Source organism: Culex pipiens, chromosome 3, assembly GCF_016801865.2.
Source record: "Culex pipiens pallens isolate TS chromosome 3, TS_CPP_V2, whole genome shotgun sequence".
In the NCBI taxonomy this organism is placed as follows: domain Eukaryota; kingdom Metazoa; phylum Arthropoda; class Insecta; order Diptera; family Culicidae; genus Culex; species Culex pipiens.
The window spans coordinates 14,398,598-14,418,419 of NC_068939.1; the positions used below are offsets into that span (position 1 = coordinate 14,398,598).

Genomic DNA, 19,822 nt, shown 5'->3' on the forward strand with positions numbered 1-19,822 from the left:
TTTTATGTTGATTGAACTTCTATTTCCATTCAAAATTTTAAGATTAAAAAATATATTTTTCCCCTTGATTATTAGGGCCGATTTTGAAGGGGAAGGCGACATTAACTTTGAAAAATATTTGCAACGGTCTAACCATCTAAATTCCCATTTGATTTTTGATTGGGAATCTATGTTATTCAAAATTTATAAACATCAACAAAGTTTAAAGAGAATAAAAATGGTAAAATTTGAACGAAAAAAAACAGTTATTTTTTAGGTTTTTTATTCCAAGAAATCGGATCATCTTTTACTTTGTAGCGTAATTTGTGGCTTTCGTTTCGCCAGTGGGTGCAACTTGAAAAGTGACAGTTCTCGTCCAGAAACACTCAGCTTTGTTTTTGTTATGATAACAAACGTTACAAAACAAGCTAAAAACTAAGGGTTTTTAAAAAATTACAAGCTAGGAGCAATAAAAAAGCAGTGAAAGTGTTTATTTTTACCGAAAAATATCAATCAAACCCCGACAACACAAAATGGAAGTAGCACCAGATATCAACGACGGCCAACCACAAGAGGAGGAGGAAGAACCGATTCCAGAAGCCGCGCCATCTCCTCCACGTCCCGACGACGACGACCACTGGGAAGAAGCAATCCGGGTAGCCGGGAGCATGGTGCAATCCACGTACGAACGTGACCAACGGCCAGCCGAATTCAAGTGCCGCCTCGACCGATCCAGAACCTCCAACCGGAACACCCCGTACAGTACGCACCGTCCCAAGTCGGCACAAATTTCGCAGTTCCTCAACGCAGCCATGGTCAACAACACGGAACTGCTGCAGCAAATGATCGACCGGGGCTTCAATCCGGATCTACGCGAGCCCACGTTCAACCGGTCCGCCCTGCACATTGCCTGCAGCCGTGGATTCACCGACACGGTCCGACTCCTGCTGGAAAACGGTGCCAATCCGAACATTCGCGATCTCAACCAAAACACCCCGCTACATTTGGCCGCCTGCACGGAACACATGGCCATAATCGACCTGCTGCTCAAATACGGCACCAACGTTACCCTCAAGGACGCTAGCGGCCTAATCGCGCTGGAGATTGCCATCGGGAAGCTTCGCCTCTCGGACCGAATCATCTCCAAGATGCAAAAACTGACCAAAAGTGACATCCACACCCACCGGAACAATGTGGTGAAGGTTTGCGAGATGATTTTCAACGCGTTCAAGCAGCAGGTCAGCGGCGGAAGTCTCCTGTACGTGGATCCGAGTCCGGCCGGGCACGAACATCAGCGCCACCTGGAGGAACTGTTGGCCGATCTGAGCGAGCAGCTGCGGAGGGTTCGGGAGCGCACCATCGACTTTGATTCCATCGTGGACCGGGTGGAGAATTTGGGCATTCGGGGCGAAATCGACAGCGACGTGGACCAGCTGCTGTCGACGCTGCAGAAGTTGGCCGTTTGAGGAGGGGAGTGGGAAGTGCATGATTGAGTTTTGAGCAATCGGTTTCATCAACATTCCGTGGAAGAGAGAGGAAGAAGGAGGTGCGAAATTAGGTTTACCAAACTAAGGTACTTTGCTAGTCTTAATTTGAAAGGTTTAAATTAATCTCAATTAATAACCAGAAAACGGCAGCACAAAGCACTTGTAGCGTTCTGAGTAATTATCAGTTAGGGGTTTTATTCTAAAATATTCAAATAGTTTCTAATTTACTATATTAGGACGAATAATAATAAAAATCAACACTATTTCAACCCATGAAATTGTTTTATTCTGCATTAATTGTTTTTGCTTAGTCAATATTCTATAATTTTAAGAATCATTGTTTAAAAAAGAGTTTCAACATAAAACCACACACAAACAGACGTTCGTCTGATTTAAAATCCATAAATCTACAATTAGAATGTTGGTAAACTCATAACAGCCAAATTGTTTTTTAATTGTTTAATTTTGATTATTTTTTTTAGTTTATGATTTTAGAATTTAATGATTTAAAAATTTCAAAAACTTGTTATTTAATTCTTTAAAAAAAAATAGGCTGTCTGTTTTTTTTAATTGAATTCTTAAAAAAAATCTATGAATCTTTTGAGTTTTTTTATTTTTGGATTTCTTTTTTAATTTCTTGTTTTTTTGAAATAATTAGTTTTTGTAATTTTTTAAATTACTTTTTATTTTTTTTTAGAATTTGAAATACCTGAAATTTTTATGATCCAATCTCTTTTTAAAGTTTTTGGAATATTTATAATATCTTATATTTTTTCGAATTTTCTTTTTTTTTATTTTAGAATTTTAAAAATTTTGAATTTTAGAATTAAAGAATAACAGATTCTAGAATGATGGAATCTACAATTTGAAAATTTCAAAACTTTCGAATAATTTAACTGTCATTTTATTTTTATTTTTTGATACTAGGAATTTAGGATATATTTTAATTTTAGAATTTATGAACTCCAGAATTTTAGTATTTTGGAATTTCAGTATTTCAACATTTTAGACTTTTAGAAATACAAAATAGTAGAATTTTTTAATTTTAGAATATTAACATTTTTATCCTTTTGAATTTTTAGATTTTTGAATTTTATTTTTTTAATTTCAGGATTTTATGAGTTTTCATGTTTTGTAATTATTAAATTTTTGAATTTCGTTTTTATTTTCAAATTATTAAATTCTATGATCATTTTTTTATTTTTTTATTTTTTTAACAGATTTTTGAATTTTAGAAATATTTTTAAATTTTTAAATCCTCGAATTGTTTAGTTTTGGAATATTTTTTTAAAGTTTTTGAATTTCAGAATTTTTAAATTTTATTTTTCAATTTCTATACATAAAAAAATCTGATTTCTTCAATTTCATTTTTTTTCGAATTCTTGTTTTTTCATTATGGAAATCTAAGATTTAAGAATTATAGATCTTAGGATTTTGAAATTCTTAAATTCGAATTTTTTGAATGATTTTTTTTTTTCAGTTTTTGAAATTTATAATCTAACAAATTTTAGAATATTCTTTTTTTTTATTTTAGAATTTCGGAATCTAAGAATTTTAAAATTTTGGAAATTTAGAATTAAAGAAAAACAGATTCTAGAATTTTGGAAACTAGAATTTGCAAATTTTAGGACCTGTCAAATTTTTGAATTGTTGATTTTAGGAATTTAGGATATTTTCTAATTTAAGAATTTATGAACTCTAGAATTTTAGTATTTTAACATTTTTGACATTTAGAATTTTAAAATTTTCGAAATTTTTATTTAAAAATATTTACCTTTTTTTTTTGAATTTTAAAATTATAAAATTTTAGAAATTTTGAATTTTAGTATGAATTTTAGAATTTTAGATTTTCAAAATTTTAGAATTATAGAATTTTACAAATTAGGAATTCTGAAATTTTAAGATCTTAGAATTTAAAGATTTTTTTTTTGAATTTTGCGATTTTAAAATTTATTATTTAATTACGGATTTAAAAATAAAGAACTTTAGATTTTTGATATTTGTGGGTTTCTTTTAATTGTTGGTGATTTATGTAGTATTTTTTATTTTTTTTTATTGTCAGAATTTTTTACTTTTATTTTTAAATTTCTGAATTCTAGATTAAATTTACAAAAGGTCCTACCTACATAGGAAACCCATGACTCATAGGTTGTTTTGTAAATTTACTCTAGAATTTTCGTTACTTTTTCAAATGGTCCTATGTACATATTAAAAAAGTTCTTAATTTTTAAATCCTGAAATTCTTAATTTAATAATAAATTTTAAAATTCTGAAATTCAAAAAAACAAAAAATTCTAAGATCTTTAAATTTAAGAATTCCTAATTTGTAAAATTCTAAAATTTTGGAAATCTAAAATTTAAAAATACTAAAATTCTCGATTAAATTTTCAAAAGGCCCTATCTGCATAGGAAACCCATGAGGGATAGGTTGTTTTGAAAATTTAATCTAGAATTCAAAATTTTATAATTATAAATTCAAAAAGTTAAAAATGTAAATATTTTTAAATGAAAAATTTCTAAAATTTAAAAATTCTAAACGTCAAAAATGTTAAAATACTGAAATTCCAAAATACTAAAATGCTTGTTTTATTTTTATTTTGGAAGAATAGATCTTAGAATTTAGGAAATTATAATTTTATGAATCTTTAAATTTAAGAATTTTAGATTTTTAAAAAGTTTTTGAAATTTATGATCTAAAGAATTTCAGAACCATTTTTTTTTAATTTCATGATTTCATGATTTCGTGATTTTGTTAATTTAGAATTTAGGAATCTAGAATTTAAAATTTTTAAATTTATGATTTTAAGAATTTAAGAATTTAATTTTTTGTTGAATTTTAGAATTTATGAACTCTAGAATTTTAACATTTTTTTTAAATTTTAGAAATTTTTATTGAAGAATTTTTGAATTCTAGTATTTTAGAATTTTAAAATTTTAGAATTTTGGAGTTTATGGAATTCTAGAATTTTAGGATTTTAAAATATGAGGTTTTTTGAATTTTAGGATTTAAAAATTTATAATTTAAGAATTTTGGAATTTTAAAATTCAGATTTTTCGATTTTTGAAATTTGTAAAATTATTTGAATTGTTGGATATTTTTTTTGCGTTGTTTTATTTATTTTTAAAATTAGATTTTGCTAATGAAAAACAGTCAATCACGTCTCGAAAGGGCAATTTCTTTCAAGTTCTTAGAACGAAACCAACTCTAATATTAAGCATTTAAAGTCATAAATATTTCAAATTCACAGAATTGGAACAAAGATAAACGTGATAAATTGCTGCACTTACCTTCACTTCCCCGCCTTGTCCCTCTTCTCCACCTTTTCGCCCCGTTTTCGCTTGTTCAACGGATTGCGCGGATCGTACACGTCGTACCAGTCGTCATCCTTCGTGACGGCGTCCTTCGCCAGAATGGGATCGTTCTTCTCAAACTGCAGCCGATGCGACAACCACGTGCCCCGCTCAATGTCCTGCTCCACGTCTTCATCGCCTTCCCCGGCTGCTGTGGCACCGGAACCAGTCGCCGCAGCCTCATCCGGCTCTTCGTCGGCCGCCTGCTCCTGAACGTTGTGCAGTTTGTTCTTGAACTTTTCCAACAGCTGCAGCGTGAAACTTTCCCGCGAGCTTCCTTTCTTGGGCAGTTGCTTCTTCTTCTCCGAGTACTGCTCCTGCACCGAGAGGAACTCCTTCATGACCTCGCTGGTCACTTGCTTCTTCTTTTTGCTTTCCTCCTCCTGGTTTAGCTTGGCACGATCTTTGCGCTTGTCCGATTGGTAGTCCTTCTTGAGTTTGCTGATTTCATCTCGGATTTTGGCCGCTTGCTCGAGCTTAACCTTTTTGCGCTCACTTTCCAGCCCAAAGTCGGAGTCGGAATCCGAGGATGACTCTTGCGGGGGCGGTGGAGCAGTTTTCGATTCTTCTTTTTCTGAAAAGAAATTAAATTTTTGTTTAAAGATAATCGACATAATCTCAGTTCCAACCTACTCTTCTTCAGCTTGTCCCGAATGGCTTGCGCGTCCTGTTCAATCTGTTTCTTGTCCCGACTGGACGTGCCTCGATCCTCCTTCTCCACCTCCTGCTCCGACTCAGAACCGGAAGCAGCCTGAGCTTTAGCTTTACTTCCGCCAGGTTTCACATCGATCGCCTGCTTGCTCAGCTTGGGATCGTCCAGCACGTCGTGCGAGCTTTTGCTCTTGCCGGAAAACGCACTCTTCTGGACAAATTCGTTCGTTTCCTGTTCCTCCTCTTCGGCCTCGTCCCCAAACGAAAGCAGCCCGTAATTCTTGACCCCTTTTTCCTTCTTCTTCGTTTCCTTCCCCTCACTCTTCTTGCTCTTCAGCGCCCTCGGAACGATGTCCGAAAACGGATTGTGCAGCACCTCCGTCTTCAGAATCTTCGCCGGAAAGTGTGGCCGCTCGTTCTCGTAAACTTCCCCCTCCTCCAACCGTAACATGTTGTAGATCGTGTCCCCCGCCACCTTCCCAAACAGTGTGTGCACATTCTGCAGCTCCTGCGTCGGTCCCAGCGTGAAGAAAAACTGCGACCCGTTGTCGTGCTTGCCCGAGTTGGCCATCGCGACCAGACCCCGCCGGACGAACCGCAACCGCGAGTGGAACTCATCCCGAAACGTGTGACCGTAAATCGACTCGCCACCCGTGCCGTCACCGTTCGGATCGCCGCCCTGAACGATGAATCCCTTGACCAGCCGGTGGAACACGGTCCCGTTGTAATAACCTTCCATGCAAAGCTGCACAAAATTGCGGCAAGCGAGGGGGCACTCCCGCGACCACAATTCGATGTCGATGTCACCGACGGTGGTTTTCAGCAGGACCTTTCCCGACGTGGGAGGCTCCTGGATGTATATGTTACTCATTTTTGATTCTAATTTAAAGTCGGAACGCGAAAAAAGAAACCGATTTTCACTGAAGAAAATAAATTCGTTTTGATCTCTTTCGATTTGTATGTAAACAAGTTTTTGACGTTCTGGTGGGTGCAAGTCGCGAGAGTGGTGGGTGCTAGTCTAGACACCAACCGTTCGACGAGGTGTCAATTAAGGACCCATGTGGCAACTTTCTTATCTTCAAATACGGTACAATCCCGCTGGTTGGATGATAAATAATATAATATTTTTTAATGGTCCAATAAACAAAATTTTCAGTTTTTGCTTTTTGGGTGTTTTTAATACCCCTGACTCAAGGTGGTTTCAGAAACACCCAAAAAGCAAAAACTGGAAATTTGGTTCATTGGACCTTTTTTTTAAAAAAAAAACTCCTAATAAGAAGATTTGGTAGAAATTAAAAAAAAAACAAGAATAAATTGCATCTTGCATAAATTTATCAATTGAAGAACCAAAATACCAATAATGAAAAAAAACTAAATTAAAAAAAATTAGCCACTTAAAAAAATAGCTTTAAGCTCATTTCTGATCCTTTTTTCAGATCTTTGTTAAGGCTGCCATTTTAATGAAACCAATACAACTATACTGCCCCTGATCGCATAAATGTCCCATATGCATTTTCATCGATTTTGAGTTATTGATGCAGTTTGGTTCAAAATCGTGTGCTCTTTCCAAAAAGCCTATAACATCCAGTACTTTGTTCTAGAAATCAGGAGCAAATCCAGTTTTTTCGCAAAAAATTAACACGTAGCCTTATGTATGGGACAAACTTCAAATGCGTTTTTCTCAGGTTGCTGTTTTTGCATATGGGACATTTATGCGAACATGGGCAGTATAGTACTATAGTGGTAACGTATACGTGGACTAGTAAAGTTTTGGTAACGGGCGAGTCTACTGTCACTTTGTTCTGGCTCTACCCCATTGTTTTTTTTTTATTTTAATGCAAGAAAAAAAAAGAATTTGACAAGAATTTGGATCAACTACGGTTTCTTTGGAACGAGCTGTCAAGTAGGACCTTTTCTGTCTAGAAGGGCCAAAAAGTTATTTTTTTTAATTTATTTAAAAATCCCTTATAATTCCTTTGCGGTCGTACAAAGGATCATTGTACTCAGAAAATATACTTTATCGTTTTGAACAACAATATCACAAGTTGGGTACTAAAGCCTAGACTAAAGCCCTATGTCAATTTTTATGTACAACGGTAAAAAACACGGTTAAAAACCATTTCTGATCACTTTTTTTTATTTTAATGCAAAAAAAATATTGACGAGACAACATTTTTTCCATGGATCAACTATGGTCTCCTAGGATCGAGCTGGCAAGTAAGAACTTTTCTGTCAAGAAGGACCGTGAAGTTATTTTTTTTTAAATTCAATTAAAAATCCATTTTAAATCCTTTGCGGTCATTCAAATGGTCATTGTACTCAGAAAAATAAGCTTTATCGTTATGAGTAATAATATCACAAATTTAAACTTCATTTTAGGACCCAATTGAAGCTTAATATTAGGACTCAATCAGAACTTTAAAAAATCAACATCCTCATTGCTAGATTAAAGTCACGTTAGTAAAGTAAACAACAACATTTCTAGATTAAATTTTCATTTTCTGAATTAACTCTAGATTTCTAAATCCTCTAAATTGTAAAATTCGAAAATTAAAAAAAAAAACGAAAATTCTAAAATTCTTTAATTCTCTAGCAAAAGTAGCAGTTGTTTTAAACAGTTTTTTCAGCTCTCGCATAATCGATTGAAATTTACTGAACTTATTTCATCCAACGATTGTATCTGAATTATTTTGTAGTTGTAAGTATCTCCAAAACTCTGCATTTTGTAATTAGTTAAGCAAATTGTATTATTTTAAGTACAACAAATAAACCGCCGCGGCACTAAACCGAATTGAGCGAGTTTAACTCTCGCGACGATTTTTTGTCGCGAAATATTTGTCATAAATGTTTAGGCGGTTTTGAATCAGTGTGGTAACTTGTTTTGTTTTGATTTCTTGGCATTGTTTGAATGGTTGAGGTATAAATTGGAGATTCTACGCTGTTTTTAGAAGAAATGAGACCAAAAACTTCAAGTTATTGATTGGAATGTTCCGATTCCGATGTTCCGATAAATTAGGAGCTCAAACTACCACACGAACCGTTTAGTGGGGTTATATAATGAATTTCAATTGATTCCCAGATTCAGAAGGAGAGGAAGAATACCAAGAGTTCTATCTGGCCTCGAAATTCATCGTCAATTTGGTTCGTTACGTCCCGCCAGAAGTGACTTGATCCGGATAACAAGTCCTCTTATTAATCCTAAAAGCACCGTCAACATCCTTTTCGGCTGCATTTCATGCCATGGTCCATCGAATCCACATCCATAGAGCAAATTCCGGCAGATCTTGGGGTCGGTTCTGTGATTCTTGTTGGTCGCGGTGCTAGTCGCTTCGCTACTCCACTCGCGACATTTCAGTTTGGTGCCGCGGCGAATTTATTTTTTTTTTGTTTCGAGAGTGACATTCGAGATACACTCAGAAAAGAAACAACATAAAATAGCTTCGCAAGGCGAAAATTACTAGCGCTGTTATTTCGATTTATTTCCGAAATCACAATACATGAATGAATGAATGAATAAAATTCTAAAATTCTTATATTCTAAGATTCTAAAATTCTAAAATTCTTAAATTCTAAAATTCTAAAATTCTAAAATTCTAAAATTCTAAAATTCTAAAATTCTAAGATTCTAAGATTCTAAAATTCTAAAATTCTAAAATTCTAAAATTCTAAAATTCCAAAATTTTAAAATTCTAAAATTCTAAAATTTTAAAATTCTAAAATTCTAAAATTCTAAAATTCTAAAATTCTAAAATTCTAAAATTCTAAAATTCTAAAATTCTAAAATTCTAAAATTCTAAAATTCTAAAATTCTAAAATTCTAAAATTCTAAAATTCTAAAATTCTAAAATTCTAAAATTCTAAAATTCTAAAATTCTAAAATTCTAAAATTCTAAAATTCTAAAATTCTAAAATTCTAAAATTCTAAAATTCTAAAATTCTAAAATTCTAAAATTCTAAAATTCTAAAATTCTAAAATTCTAAAATTCTAAAATTCTAAAATTCTAAAATTCTAAAATTCTAAAATTCTAAAATTCTAAAATTCTAAAATTCTAAAATTCTAAAATTCTAAAATTCTAAAATTCTAAAATTCTAAAATTCTAAAATTCTAAAATTCTAAAATTCTAAAATTCTAAAATTCTAAAATTCTAAAATTCTAAATTTCTAAAATTCCAAAATTCTAAAATTCTAAAATTCCAAAATTTTAAAATTCTAAAATTCTAAAATTCTAAAATTCTAAAATTCTAAAATTCTAAAATTCTAAAATTCTAAAATTCTAAAATTCTAAAATTCTAAAATTCTAAAATTCTAAAATTCTAAAATTCTAAAATTCTAAAATTCTAAAATTCTAAAATTCTAAAATTCTAAAATTCTAAAATTCTAAAATTCTAAAATTCTAAAATTCTAAAATTCTAAAATTCTAAAATTCTAAAATTCTAAAATTCTAAAATTCTAAAATTCTAAAATTCTAAAATTCTAAAATTCTAAAATTCTAAAATTCCAAAATTCTAAAATTCAAAAATTCTAAAATTCTAAAATTCTAAAATTCTAAAATTCTAAAATTCTAAAATTCTAAAATTCTAAAATTCTAAAATTCTAAAATTCTAAAATTCTAAATTTCAAAAATCCTAAAATTCTAAAATTCTAAAATTCTAAAATTCTAAAATTCTAAAATTCTAAAATTCTAAAATTCTAAAATTCTAAAATTCTAAAATTCTAAAATTCTAAAATTCTAAAATTCTAAAATTCTAAAATTCTAAAATTCTAAAATTCTAAAATTCTAAAATTCTAAAATTCTAAAATTCTAAAATTCTAAAATTCTAAAATTCTAAAATTCTAAAATTCTAAAATTCTAAAATTCTAAAATTCTAAAATTCTAAAATTCTAAAATTCTAAAATTCTAAAATTCTAAAATTCTAAAATTCTAAAATTCTAAAATTCTAAAATTCTAAAATTCTAAAATTCTAAAATTCTAAAATTCTAAAATTCTAAAATTCTAAAATTCTAAAATTCTAAAATTCTAAAATTCTAAAATTCTAAAATTCTAAAATTCTAAAATTCTAAAATTCTAAAATTCTAAAATTCTAAAATTCTAAAATTCTAAAATTCTGAAATTCTAAAATTCTAAAATTCTAAAATTCTGAAATTCTAAAATTCTAAAATTCTTAAATTCTAATTGTGTGTGTGTGTGTGTGTGTGTGTGTGTGTTGTTACAAAATCTTGCTGTTTCAATTTATCGTGCGTTCACTGTATCGAGAAATTAAAAGTGAGAGTGTGTGCGTGCAACATGGAGTTAAACTTTTCGAAGTGCCATGGGAATCTTCACAGAAAGTTTAACTCCATGTTGCACACACTCTCACTTTTAATTTTTCGATAGAGCTTTATGACGTTTCGCGTACGCACACTAGCGCACCATTTGATTTTGCTGCCTGACAAAATTTAACCTCACTTTATTTTCGTGTACGTACACGCAATACATACGCACGTAGATTACTCTATCGAGAAATTAAAAGTGAGAGTGTGTGCGTGCAACATGGAGTTAAACTTTTCAAAGTGCCAAGGTAATCTTCACAGAAAGTTTAACTCCATGTTGCACACACTCTCACTTTTAATTTCTCGATTCTCGACTCCCAACAAAACCAAACAACCCCTCGTCTTCCCGCACTCAAAATCCACCACCTGGGTCCCACCGGCCTTGACACTTCGCACATCCGGGCCCGCGTCAAAAAAGGAACCCGCAAAAGAAAAAGCTCAAAGTAGGCGGCACGCGGGAGCAGGCGCTTCAGTTCACTTTTCGCTTCTCAACCGACTGGACGTGTGCTTTCTGGTGTAAGTTTTGATGGTTTCTCTCATTTTTTTTTCCTGCTTTTGCTCATGATTGGTGGTGGACTGTGAGCTGCGGCGAGGTTAGCGAGGAAAACAGGAACAGGATTTTTGCGGGTAAAGTAGCGACGTTTTTGGGCTGGAATCGTGGTCATTTGGAAGATTGTGGTCTGGTGTATTGAAGGAAGCTGGAGTTTGGCCGGAAGTGGGCGCATTTGGCGGTGAAAAAAGCGGATTGATTTCAAGGTGATTTTGGCTGGCCACCACTCAGCCTGCTTCGTTTTTTCTTCCCGCTGACAGTTGGTGTAGAGCGAATGAGAGAGGGAGAGAGACGATCGAAAGGAAAATTTGAACAGCCGGCGAATATGAAGGAGTAACGGAAAGTGCAAAAGGGAAGCGCGCGCCTTTTTTCGGATTTGGTCGCCAAGCGCTGGAGTTTGATGGAATGTTTGGCCGCAGGAGTTGACGGAAATCAAAGCAAGCCATGAATGCATGATTCAGAAAACGAGATTTCAATAGTAAACAAAAGGAAGCCATCGAGTTTGAAACTATCCGGAACATTCTGAAAAATCTTTGAAGCTTGATGCAGCCGGACAAAGGTCAACGGAATCTGCACAAAATGTCACGAAGAGTTCACGAGGAAAATGAGTGACACACATTAGAAGTTTCATTAGCATTGCAGAGAATTTTGCAACATGCTCTCGACGCGGGAATAACCTTCTGAAAAGGCGCATCTCTTTACTGGAATCATTAAAAAAACAGGCTTCAAAACCCACTGCTTCATGAAACGCTAAGTTGTTGGATATACAAAAACCATTCAAAAAGACAGTACAAGCTTAGTAATCTGAAAAGCCAACATTCAATACAGTTGAATATTACCATGCAAAGCTTAAGAACAAACATAAATGGTATAGATTGCTGAGCATGCAGATGTTATGCATTCTAGGTACTTGAAGTTCACGTCCGTGTTAAGGAAGCGCTCATTTTGCTTGCAAATTCTCTGTACCATCGAGTAAGACGTTATTCAACGTCAAAAAGTTTTAGTTTTCCAAGAATCTAACCCACTCCACCATCATCGTGCTCCAAACCTAAACCTTTTCCGATTGTTGTTTTCAACCGGGAAGTCGACTGACGTCAGTCTGCCTCGTCGAAAAAGTTGGAGAGAATTGGCGCCAGAGAAACGAGAGAAAGAGCGAAACTGAAGTGCGCTGCACTCTTTGCTCTGACACACAGGAAATTTCTCGATTCCGCAAGCTTTTTCGCGTGGAGGTTGACGTTTCCGACACTCCGGCTCCTCATTTCAGTGTGATTAATACAATTCTAATAATTTCGTAATTTTGTTTTCAAAAAAAAAAACGCAGATAAGCGAAGAAGCAAGTCCCCGGGAGTGTGACGTCGACGACCTTCGAAGCAGCGCCGTCGCCCAGACTGACCTCAGAAAGAGCTTGAAAGTTTTCGTCCCGTAAGCACCGAAACACACACACATCCAGGATGGCCGAGGGTGACATGCCGACGTTCAAGTGCGTGCTGGTCGGAGACGGCGGCACCGGCAAGACGACCTTCGTCAAGCGCCACATGACCGGCGAGTTCGAGAAGAAGTACGTCGCGACGCTCGGCGTCGAAGTGCACCCGCTGGTGTTCCACACGAACCGGGGCGCGATACGCTTCAACGTCTGGGACACGGCCGGCCAGGAGAAGTTCGGCGGGCTGCGCGACGGTTACTACATCCAGGGACAGTGTGCCATCATCATGTTCGACGTGACGTCCCGCGTCACCTACAAGAACGTCCCCAACTGGCACCGGGATCTGGTGCGAGTGTGCGAAAACATCCCGATCGTGCTGTGCGGCAACAAGGTCGACATCAAGGACCGGAAAGTGAAAGCCAAGGCGATCGTGTTCCACCGGAAGAAGAACCTCCAGGTAAGACTCAACTCACCTATACCACCAGAAATTAAAAAATCTGCGTACCCTTGACTTGGTTGTGATTGTTTCGGTTCGCAATCGAGGGGCTAATGTGCGCTAGAGTAAAAACGACAAACGACGATCTTGCCTGTTTCCTAGATTTTACCCCCCGCTCTCAGGGGTTTAGTTGTGGAATGGTGAGGTCGAACAGCTGTTCGCAGCATCTTGGGAGAAAGAGGGAAAGAGGAAGAAGTAAATCTTCCAGGTGTGGTGAGCAAGCACACCTTTTGTTCGTGGGTTTAAATCTCGGGTTTGTTTTAAGAAGGACAAATCAGAGAGCAACATGTAATTCCATCGTGCCTCTCATGTTGGCATATCTGCACATTGACGTTCAATTACAGCTCACAAAAAGCGTTTTCAGCTGAAATCGTGTCATGAAACATCTCAAGCTATTTTGAAATTGATTAATCGTAACCGTTCTAAAAACACATGCCTCTTGCGTGCTTTTTAAAGTAATCATCAAACTAGAGAATTCGAAAGCTATCTAAAATCACTTAACAGAGAATAAATAAGTTGGTTTGAAAAGATAAGTTGATAAGAAATAGTACTTTACTGTGGTTATCTACAATCTACTTAGAAAGCTTGTTGGGCTGTTGTGAGTTGCGATGAAGATGGTTAACAACAATCCTTTTATATGGAAACGTCAACAAAGCGTAGATTTTGAAATATTCAAACCTTACGTCAAGTCACTAATTTACTTACTTTTCCATTGTAAAAGATCAGATTACTCTCTATGAATTCAAATTCCTATGCTACGTACAATATCCTAAGTTATGAGTAACTCTGCCAACTGTACGGATTTTTCCCGTACCGTACGGATTTTCGACCATCTTCTTGGTTTTTTTACATTCCGGATTTTTGTACGTTTTTGCCTTCCTCAATTACTGAGGAAAGGCTGTAAAATACTCGAAAAATGAACTTTTTAATTAGACCCCTAGGCCTACCTTCATTTGTACATATCGACTAAGAATAACCAGCTGAGTACATGTTTGTGTGTTTGGCTGTATGTAGACATGTGTAGTGTACCGAATCAATGTCACTGGAATATCTCGTCACTGACTGAGCCGATTTTGACCGAATTGGCCTAATTCGATTCGTCTTGGGGTCCCATAAGTCCCTATTTAAATTTATAAGATTCGGTAAAGCACATCAAAAGTTATGCTTAAAAAACTGCTGCATATAAATTTCACAATTTGCAAAAAGGGTGGTTTTTGCATGGAAACCTGCCATATCATATATTTTTAGAAAGGTTCTGAAATTACCTTTCTTGTGGATTAAGAATTTTCAAGATCTGACAAACCTATCAAAAATTACAAGCAGTTTAAAAAATGCTCTGAAATTACATAACCTCAATCTATTTCCCCACGGCGGTGTATGTACAATCTTGACAAAAAGTCTGTAGGTAGTCTGTTTTTTTTTACTCATTACTTATTTTTGTTAGGACCTATTTGGTGCTGCGATCACGTTAGGGGCAATCCATAAACCATGTGGACACTTAAGGGGGGTTGGAATCACTCTATAAATGAGAGGAAGGCACCAACCACCTAAAGGTGGATTAAGTAACGTTTTTTTTGTGTAATGCGGATTTTTAAGGATTTTATGATCATAATAACAACTTTTTGAAATTTAATTGCGTTTTTGCTTTGGACAAAGCTTTTCTTATTGTTTTTTTTTATTCAATTGTAAGTTTGATTTTAAAAGAATAATTTGAGTACTTCAAACTCTACTATCAATTATTCTTTTTAACGACCTTTCAAGACAAATTTATGCAATATAAAATCCAAGAGTTTTCCAAAGCGAAAACCAGTGAAAATCTGAATTAACATTCCAACGCCCAAGGCTCCAAAAAAGTTGGAACGGTAACTTCAACTCGCTTGTTCTCGAACATAACTTAACCAATCAAGATGATTCTTCTTTCCAGTGATTTGTTAGAATGTCTAGATGATCCTAGAACTTTGCAGAACTTAATTTGATCAAATCTGTAATTTTTGCGATCAAAAACATCGTTCCAACTTTTTTTTTCGCGCGTAAAAAAAACTTCGCCAAAAATTCCGCGGAGGCAGTCGTTTTGAAAAAGGTGGAACGATGTTTTCGGTCGCAGAAATTACAGATTTGATCAAATTAAGTTCTACAAAGTTCTAGGATCATCTAGACATTCTAACAAATCACTGGAAAAAAGAATCACCTTGATTGGTTGAGTTATGCCCGAGAACCAGCGAGTTGAAGTTACCGTTCCAACTTTTTTGGGAGGCTTGGGCGTCCGTGTAAGTTGGACATGCGTTGGGCGTTCCAGTGTTAACAAAATTTTCGTATAAGGGACCATTCATAAACCACGTGGACACTATTTTGGAAATCTCAACCGCTATCGTGCACAATTTCCATGCATTTTTTATTTTTGTATGGATCGTGGACAACAGTCACGATATTTCACGCTGAAAATTTGAAAATTTTACCTTGACCCAAATTTCGCGGAACGTGAAATCTTCTATATATATAAAAAAATTCGACGGTTTTGTTCGAACGCGAATCAGTTCAATACGAAGCGTCGGATCGAGGTGCTCTTTGTTGGGTTGGGTTCGTATAAGCCTAAGGAAGGTTCTTACGCTAATTAATTGACACTTCGGCCACTCTGGAACCGATTCTGGAGCATCGGCAAGTTGTATGGAGAAAGTTACGTAAAATCATATTTTGATCACAGGAGGCTGAATAGACAAAAAATCAAAAAACGTCAACAAACGACAAAAAGGCAGAACGAAGTTTGTCGGGTAAGGCTTGTATGTTATAACAACTTTGGAAATCTTAAAAGTTTTCGCTTATTTTCATATATTTTATCTTTTTACCTTTTATTGAATTTGAATCAAAGCAAGATTTATTACTCTTGTCGAGCCAAAATGATTGAAATAACTTGAATTTACCTTTTTGTAAAGGTTTTCATTTCACTTTTCAAAAACTAAATAAAAATCAATAGGCAAAAAAAAATTCACTTGTAACGAAATCATTGAAATTTTATTGAATATCAAAACTTCTAACAAAAAATGTATTTTATAACTTCTAAGGGAATTAACCAACTAAATAATCAAACATCTTGAAAATTTAACAAGACTCTGAAAAAATCTGAAATGTTCTTAATAGGTTAGCTTGAACAAAACAAGCTATTTATTATTTATTTTTAAGCTGAACCAAATACAATATTAATTATATTGCTAAATTTAGTTACCTAAAAAAACTGATAAACTTCTATTTATACTCTAAATACCAAACTATTTTCTCAATATTTTCCTCTACTCCGATGGAATTCAATTTTTCATGATATATTCTTAATGCTTGCTCCTCCGGTCAATGATATATTGACTCAGGTAAAAACGACTGTTCTACTGAATGTTACTTTTACATGACTGGTTGCTTTCAATTGATTTCTAAAAATAAATCAATTCCTTCTTTAAAAAAACAGTGCAAGTGTTATCATGATATACTTGTTCAGCCAATTTCAACAAAGTTTGATGATGTCATCCTTGTGATAACTTGATGGTTCCGAGAATTGTTTTTCACTTGGACTGATTTTTGTTAACATCATTTAAGTATTCGCAGTATGCACTTTTCAGTAAATTTTGTATTTTATTTTAATTTATATCACGTTTTTCAATTTTAAACCAATAAAATTTTACATTTTTTAGGTCTTTATGGATAAAATATTTGTTATGTTGTTATTTCAAAGGATTGATTTTAGAATATTGGTAAATTTCACAGGATTTCACCGAAATATTCAAAATTTACGTATTTCACGCTGTCCGCGAAATCGTGAAAATTCACTAACCCTACTAATAACTCGTCAGGGTTAACTCGGATCGTTTTGCGGTATTCGCCAAAGTTGTTTGTCATACAAATTTTACTCTAGTATCTCACACTTGACATTGATCCGACAAATTAAACACGTCATCTTTTGGTGGAATTTTGAAATGTTTGCTTTTCCCCACACCCAAACAAACTTCAACGATAAAAAGCGACCAATATACCTTAACCGATTTGGCTTAAAATTTGCAAAGTTTCTTATTTTTATCTAAAGAATCGAAATTTTCATTTTTTTCTTGGTCACCCTAGTAATGAAGCATAAACGTGGCCAAGCAACAAGTGCGCTTCCCAAACACCGACGTAAGCTTCAAGCACCTAGAATGCATAAACATTGGCAAGAGATAAAGCGCTTTCCAAGCACATATCTGGTTACGAATGCTTTTTTTTCTCTTTCGGATTACGTTTTTTTTTCACTTTCATCTCTTATCGTACATCTCTGATAGGTCTTATCCACCCTTCTTTTCCAATTTCCCCTTGTTGTTCGGCTTATTGTTGCCCTTGTTCTTGTGGTTGGCGTTTGCATTATTATTTGTTGTGCAACCAGTTCCGATTGACGGTAACCCAGTCCTCCTCGACATCGGTCTGCGTAACCTTCTCTGCTACTTGGGGTCATTACCATCTGTGTGGCGATAGTTTTAAGCACTTTTTCTTGGCCATATCCCCGACCGCCGCGATACCCGCTGCGGAAACCACGGCGGTTCGGGTTCCATCGATCTCTTCTAGCCCCGTTTCTACCCCCATTCACTTCACCTATATAACCAACTTTTCCTCGTCTACTCCCCTTCCGCCCAGTCATTGTTATAACCCCACTTCCGGCCGTTGCCGGCGTTCCAGTTGCCTCCTTCGTTCTAGCCGGCGCCGTTTGAGTTTCCGTTGCCGTGCCAGTGTCCGCCTCCTGGATTCTTACTCCATAGTTTCCGTTCCACATAATGCTCGAATGGTGTTCACCAAATAGCGGTTGAAATAGAAAAGGCATTCGTAACGCCATCTTCGCTTAAAAATCTGGATAAAACTAAGTTATGAATAAAAAAAAAAGGAATTTTGCATTGTTACTTGCATATTTGTTTACTTTAGAGGGTTTTATCCCATGTCGATATGCTGTGACATGAAGGTAGCGAGTCCATGCCAAATAAACTACAACTTTTCCTCCAAACTATCCCTTTGCAGTACTACGACATCTCCGCCAAGTCCAACTACAACTTCGAGAAGCCCTTCCTGTGGCTGGCCCGCAAGCTGGTCGGCGACCCGAACCTGGAGTTTGTCGCGATGCCCGCCCTCCTGCCCCCAGAGGTCAAGATGGACAAGGACTGGCAGCAGCAGATCGAGAAGGATCTGCAGGAGGCACAGGCCACGGCACTGCCCGACGAGGACGAGGACTTGTAAGAGAGGATCTCCGTCCGTTGCGCCCTCCCCAATCCCCCTTTTCCCCTCCACAGTCTCAATACAAACCAACCAACCATCAGAACAGCTTCTTTAACGTTTAAGAAAAATTGCAAAATAAACCTAATGAAAAAAAAGAAGAAGCAAAGCAGCGAGCCCCCGTTTAACGTATTGTAACGATACTGAGAGAAACAAGCTGAGAAATTATGTTTAGTAATTATTGATTATGATGATGATGATGGTGAGAATCGCGAAAAGAGGAGAGCTTTTGTTTTTTTCTTCTCGTCTTTTTCGGTCCTTTCGGTAGCAGCAAAAGGGTAGCGAAGATAAAGGAGTTTAGAAAGAGAGAGCGAAAAGAAGCCGATGTGAGAATTAGACTTAAGTATGTTCACACACTAACACAGACACACACACGTAGGAAAAATACACACCTGCAACTATTTTGATTTTAGTTGATTATTTTTCCCGCCAGCCCTCTTCAGCATTTCTAAATTCTACAATTGTAACTCAAAACGAATGCGCGCTGTTTTTGTTGTAATGCACTCTCGTTTCCTTGCGAGCAAAATTGCGTTTTTTTTTTTGCGTAGAAAGTTAGGCAAAGTGTCCCCTTTTTTTTTGTTGTTTCTAAAATATGTTAAAAACTGCAAGTAAGATTGTCGTTTCCAAGTACATACCAGAATAAAAGTGGCGCTCACTCGCAGGCCACCCCCCTAATTAATGTAAAGTTAATTTAATACACACAAATATATTGCTTTATTCTGTAAGTAAGGAACGAGAGTCTTTTATTAGCCTCTTTTTTTTTTTGATTGAGTTTCTCCAGGAAGAAACGATCAAGGTTGGATCCAAAGCTGTACATTTTCGTTCGAAACATTTCTTCCTACTGTTTTTTTATGTTTTCCCCCAATCATATAACAAATCCCGTTGTGTTTAAGTTTTTTTTTCCCCCAAACCTAACAAAACGGTGTGTAGAATCCAAATAATGTAAAACACGGTGAAGTGACAAAATATGCTTAATCCTCGTAAGCGAATTGAACTTAGTGAGTGTACACGGTATGAATGCGTTTGAATAAAAAAAAATCAATTTCTTTTAAACTTACGGCAATGTGCGACTAATCTTGTTATTCCGAAATAAGCCTTTTAGTCTAATGATAGAATCATCGTAATCCCTCAGGGTAGCAACTCTCTACGAAATCGGCCGATTTCAACCATCTTATTATTTGGCTCAAACATTGAGGGGGCCTTCGCTATGACTAGGCTTAGTGATTTTTCGCGATTTCACGGAAGCTGCGTAATCCGTTAAAATTCGCCCTTGGCCGTGAAAATTGATAAATACCGAGAACGTA

General features: G+C 35.3%; 3 protein-coding genes across 3 annotated transcripts; 2 read left to right on the forward strand and 1 right to left on the reverse strand.

Moving 5' to 3' along the window:
* Positions 1–366: 366 nt before the first annotated feature.
* Positions 367–1,649, forward strand: LOC120429773 (ankyrin repeat domain-containing protein 54-like). Its single transcript, XM_039594830.2, has one exon. It carries the CDS (start codon positions 513–515, stop codon positions 1,443–1,445), a length of 933 nt encoding a protein of 310 aa, XP_039450764.1. The 5' UTR covers positions 367–512; the 3' UTR covers positions 1,446–1,649.
* A 3,028-nt stretch (positions 1,650–4,677) lies between these two features.
* Positions 4,678–6,422, reverse strand: LOC120429772 (spliceosome-associated protein CWC27 homolog). Its single transcript, XM_039594829.2, has 2 exons — positions 5,451–6,422; positions 4,678–5,391 (listed from the first exon to the last, which is right to left on the reverse strand). Exons 1-2 carry the CDS (start codon positions 6,337–6,339, stop codon positions 4,757–4,759), a joined length of 1,524 nt encoding a protein of 507 aa, XP_039450763.1. The 5' UTR covers positions 6,340–6,422; the 3' UTR covers positions 4,678–4,756.
* A 4,764-nt stretch (positions 6,423–11,186) lies between these two features.
* LOC120429775 (GTP-binding nuclear protein Ran) lies at positions 11,187–19,575 on the forward strand. The gene is made up of 3 exons (XM_039594832.2): positions 11,187–11,294; positions 12,650–13,208; positions 18,267–19,575. The coding sequence occupies exons 2-3, from the start codon at positions 12,780–12,782 to the stop codon at positions 18,480–18,482; spliced, it is 645 nt and encodes a 214-aa protein (XP_039450766.1). The 5' UTR covers positions 11,187–11,294; positions 12,650–12,779; the 3' UTR covers positions 18,483–19,575.
* Positions 19,576–19,822: the final 247 nt, after the last annotated feature.